Source organism: Humulus lupulus, chromosome 6, assembly GCF_963169125.1.
Source record: "Humulus lupulus chromosome 6, drHumLupu1.1, whole genome shotgun sequence".
Taxonomy (NCBI): Eukaryota; Viridiplantae; Streptophyta; class Magnoliopsida; order Rosales; family Cannabaceae; genus Humulus; species Humulus lupulus.
Genome location: NC_084798.1, coordinates 219164584 through 219169440, shown reverse-complemented (window position 1 = coordinate 219169440; position 4857 = coordinate 219164584). Strand labels below are relative to the sequence as shown.

At 27.2% G+C, this 4857-nt stretch overlaps 1 protein-coding gene across 1 annotated transcript; it reads left to right on the top strand.

Moving 5' to 3' along the window:
- The first annotated feature begins 407 nt into the window (after window positions 1-407).
- LOC133786100 (uncharacterized) lies at window positions 408-2614 on the top strand. The gene is made up of 8 exons (XM_062225316.1): window positions 408-719; window positions 866-1069; window positions 1165-1257; window positions 1357-1458; window positions 1554-1844; window positions 2055-2141; window positions 2231-2470; window positions 2570-2614. The coding sequence occupies exons 1-8, from the start codon at window positions 408-410 to the stop codon at window positions 2612-2614; spliced, it is 1374 nt and encodes a 457-aa protein (XP_062081300.1).
- Window positions 2615-4857: the final 2243 nt, after the last annotated feature.

The window sequence follows — 4857 nt, the reverse complement described above, 5'->3', positions numbered from 1 at the left end:
TGTGTTATTTTCTTCTTGCTATAATATGTGTTTCTTGTGGAAAATAGTTGACTTTGTCTTTGATTCAATTGGTCTAATGAATTCGGTATGTTGACTTATTTATAGCATTCTAGAACTCCTTTCTACCGCTCTCTTTCTTATTTAAAATGAAAGCAATGTATGATAATATACTACTACTCAACTTGATTACATTTGAAAGCAATATATATATATATATATATATTTCTCTGCTCCTTCATATATAAACTTTTGTGTTCTTGTTCCAATTCTTTGTTTTTGCTTGGTAACTTTTTCAAATTGCTTTTTCTAGCTGCTTGCTTATTCATTGCTTGCCCTTTTTCTTTGTTAATTTATAATGAAGTAAATTATATATAACTACTTTATTTTTTCAAACCTTCAAAACAGCTATGGATCCATACATGCAATGTAGATTGGCCTCACAAGATAGTATAGAATCATTTTCAAATATGTTGATGAATGATAATGGTGAAAAGAAAACTCGAGGCCCTACACAAATGCGTGAAATATGGGGAAAACGGGATGGAGAGAAGATAAAAATCACATGCAACGATTTTGGACAGCCATATGATAACAGTGCAAGCAAACTTTCAAGCTTTATTGGGACATTAGTACGGGATGGAAAAAATGCTCCAATTAATTATAAAACTTGGCATGAGGTACCTGCTAAATACAAACTTGGAATGTGGAAAATCATACAGGTATTAATTATTTTTTTTCATGATTATTTAGTTTGGTATTTTATGTTAAAAATTGAAGTATTATGTCATTTCAATATTTGTTTATTGTATTTTTTACAATCTAGTATATTTAAATTTGTGAATAATCAGTGTTTAAATTCTTGTAGGAAAAATTTGAAATTCCTCCTCATGCTAAAAATTGGACTTTCAGAACTTTTGGAAGGAAACTTAGAGCTTGGAAATCTTATCTTAAAAAAACTTATTATTTGGAGCACTTATCTTTTGAGGAGCAAAAGAAATATAAAGACAAAAGAGTTTATGATGATCAATGGGAGGAACTAATAAAATATTGGGCAACAGAAAGTGCAATGGTATTTTTCATTCAAACTTTTATTAACTTGTATTATTTTCATTGTATTTCAAGAATTGTTTACTAACTAAATTTTAATCTTTAATATTCTTTTAGAGAAAGAGTGCTAAAAACAAGACTAGTCGTGCAGAAAAAAAATACAACCATACAACTGGCACAAAGAGTTTTGCTCAACTTAGAGCATTACAGGTAAAATTTATTTAGTATTTTAACATTAACATTTGAATATTATTTCAAATTTAGGTCAATTTCATTGCTTTTTAATTAAAACAATATGTTCTTTTGTAGAAAAAAGATGGTGCAAGTACGCCGACACGTGCAACCATGTTCAAAATCTGCTACTCAAAAAAAGATAAGAGCATTACTAATGAGAAAACAAAAGAAGCAATGGTATGATCCAATTATTCTTAATTAATGTGTTATTTCTTGCTTGCTAGTTTAGTTTAATCTTAACTTACATGTTTACAATATTAAATCAATAATAGTTACAATTACAAGAGAAAGAAGAACTGATTGAAGATGCATCAAAAGAAAAGAGTATGAATGACGTTTTTTCTGAAGTTATGGGTAAAGAAAAACATGGATCAGTTCGCATGTATGGATTTGGTGTTTGCCCATCTGATGTGTGGAAGGATAAATCAACTTGGAGAAGAAACCAAAATGAGTATGTAGATACTCTGCAGTCAGAAGTAAATGATCTAAGGTCTCAAGTTCAAATTCTTACTAAGACTATTTTGAGCAAGCAAAATAATGGCAATGATATATCTACACTTCAGGTTAGTCAAACTACTAGTATTTTATTTATTTTAATTATTGACAACAAGTTGTACTAACTACATTAAATTTAATTATGTGCAGCCATTACATTATAATGAAAATGCTACATCTTCACACCTGGTTAAGATTTATTTTATTTTGTTGATTTTTAAGTTACTAACCTATAAACTATATATAGTTATTTTGCTAATTTATTGTTATATATGTAGGCCATAAATGCTAGTACCTTACATAACAAAGAAACTCAACGTCAACTATGGTTTTCATCTTCAGCATATGATACTCCTGTTGTTGAGGTACTACTATTATATTATCATTTTTTAAAATATTTATAAGTAGATCCTCCACTGTTGGAATTATTCATTTATTAATATAATATATACAGGTTGGAGAAGTAGTCAATCTTAAGAGTGTCACTAGTGAGCCTGAAACAATTGCTATTGGTATCGTTTTAAGTAGAGATCCATCAAAAGAAGTTGGAGGAAAAAAGCTCGGATCCTTTTTTTCTGAAGTTATAGTACAAGTTCCTATTAAGCCTGACGAACAACTGATTAAATCATATGGACATTTTAAGACAATTGGTCAAGTTGTTGGAGCCCCTATTGCATGGCCAACAGCATTTGTGGTAAGCTAAATAAAAAAATTACAATAATTATCTTCCATTAAATGCATTATATATATGTGTGTATACAAATAATTTTATATGATTTCTATTCTCTTGTAGATTCCAAGGAAATCAGATACACAACTTGGTGACTCAATGCTATGATTTTATGTTGTAGAAATTAAACTCATGTATGTATTTTTTTTTTCTTTTGTTGGTATTTATTTCAATGTTTTTGTACATAGAAGTCCCATTGTTGTTGTTGTTTTAAGAAATGTTATTTTGCTACAATTATGTATTATTTACAATATTTATCAAACTTTTTGTTGTTGATTATTATGATATATTTGTGAATATTACTTAAGTTAAATTTGTATAAAAATATTTCAAAATAAAAAACATCTTCAATATTTGAAAAATAAAACGCAAGAATTAATTATCAAATATGTACTTAATATTCTTTTAAATATATTAAAAAAATACTTTAATAACATTTTTAGTTTAGTAACATTTATTAAAATGTCACTAAAATTATTTTTAATATAAAAAATAAATATAAAATTTATTATAATAAATAATATAGTGACATTTGAAAATGCTATTAATTATTATTTAGTGACATTTTTAAATGTCATTAAAAAAATACTATTGTTACATTTGAAAATGTCACTAGTTTTTACTCACATTGGCATATCTTACATTTGCTACAAATGTCACAAAAATTGTAAATGTTACTAAAAATATACAGCAGTCACATTTTCAAATGTCACAAAATCAATATTTTGGTGTAGACCCTTATAAGTATTCAAATGATATAAAAGGGTCTATTTTAATTATAATATTTTTTTTTCCTTTGATGTTACATTAAATTTTTTGTTGATGTCTAATTTCGAAATTGATTAGCTTCTACAGCTATGGGAAAAGAAAGAGAATAAAATAAAGAAAGGGCAACATATAGACCCGATTATGCACCTATTGATCAAAATACTAGAGAAATTAATTAAGGTAATACATATTTCTTGATGTTAATAAGCATGGGCATATGTGCAGATAAGAAGATAAGATTAAATTATTACAAATAAAAGGGGTATTATTTTAATAAATAATTACCAATTCAATTGTTACAAAATTTCATGTATTATTAGTGATGATTTTATTTATATATTTATTTATCATTATTACTGAAAATTATGACTCAAAAAAATATTTATTTATACTGATTACAAAACATATTATACAAATGTTGGGTTATTTTTAATAACTTAATGTGTGGGCTAACAAACTAAGACCATTATATTTGAGCTAATATTTTAAGTTGCGCTAGTTAAGTGATCTAATTAAAAGAGCCCAAGTAAACATCTTATACGGTATGAGCTTTGGAATGTGTAATACCCAATAGTAAACCTAATTAGGGTTAATGCGGTTTCTAATTAGATTACTATATAAATAATGCTATAGGGTTTTGTCCCCAACGTTATTCTCTTATCACCTCTCCTCCTCTATTCCCATCAATTGAGTGAGACCCATAGAGAGAAAAGATTAGTCTGTGGAAGACCACAAATTCATAATTTTTCTCATGTCCAACATCATGGAATTAGGTATCTCTTGTGAAGTCGCTGTGTAATCTTGATAATTTGAGATAAGTATAGATATATGCATATTCAGATTTAGTTCCAACAAGTGGTATCACGAGCCTTGCTTTATGTTAGATTATTAGGATTGATCATATTTGTTGTGATTATTGAATTTGATGTTATACACATGATTTAAGTTTATTTCATAAATCCATATGGTTTAGGGTTTTGATTCAAAATATGTGTATTTTCCTTAATCATGATTCAAGAATAGGCACAGGGTGTTCGGAAACCTTCTTTTTATTATATATGACTTGTTATTTTTAGTTATGATTATGATATATGACCTATAGTTATGATTTATGACCTATAGTATGATTTATGATCTATGACTTACGACCTATGACTTATGACTTAGAGTACGACCTATGATCTATGACTTAGATTTATGATTTAAAATTATGACTTAAGATATGATATGATCTAGATGTTTGTGTTTGTATGACTTTGGTGAATATATGTTATGTTTGATTATATGACTAACCATTGTTTGTATTTTTCTTACTGGGCTTAGAAGCTCACTCCTTATGATGTTTTTATTTCAGGAAATTAAGGATAGAAAGGTCGGTAATGAGTGGGACCTAAGAGCTTCGTGATGTATTTGTAGGGGACCATATAGTCGAGCAAGATCAAGCGGGCCAAATTATTTATTTATTTATTAGTGTATTTTAAAGATTTATTTAAATGTTGCTCAATTTTATGTTAAAGACAAGTATTTTATTTGTATAAAACCATGGATCCATGTATTTATTTTTAAGTTTTTATTAAATAAAA

Excerpts from the sequence above, each read along its gene's own strand:
- LOC133786100 (XM_062225316.1), top strand. The coding sequence starts at position 408 with ATGGATCCATACATGCAATGTAGATTGGCCTCACAAGATAGTATAGAA. Across the intron at positions 1,459-1,553 it reads AGAAAACAAAAGAAGCAATG|TTACAATTACAAGAGAAAGA; the intron begins GTATGATCCAAT and ends AATCAATAATAG. Across the intron at positions 1,845-2,054 it reads ATGATATATCTACACTTCAG|GCCATAAATGCTAGTACCTT; the intron begins GTTAGTCAAACT and ends TTATATATGTAG.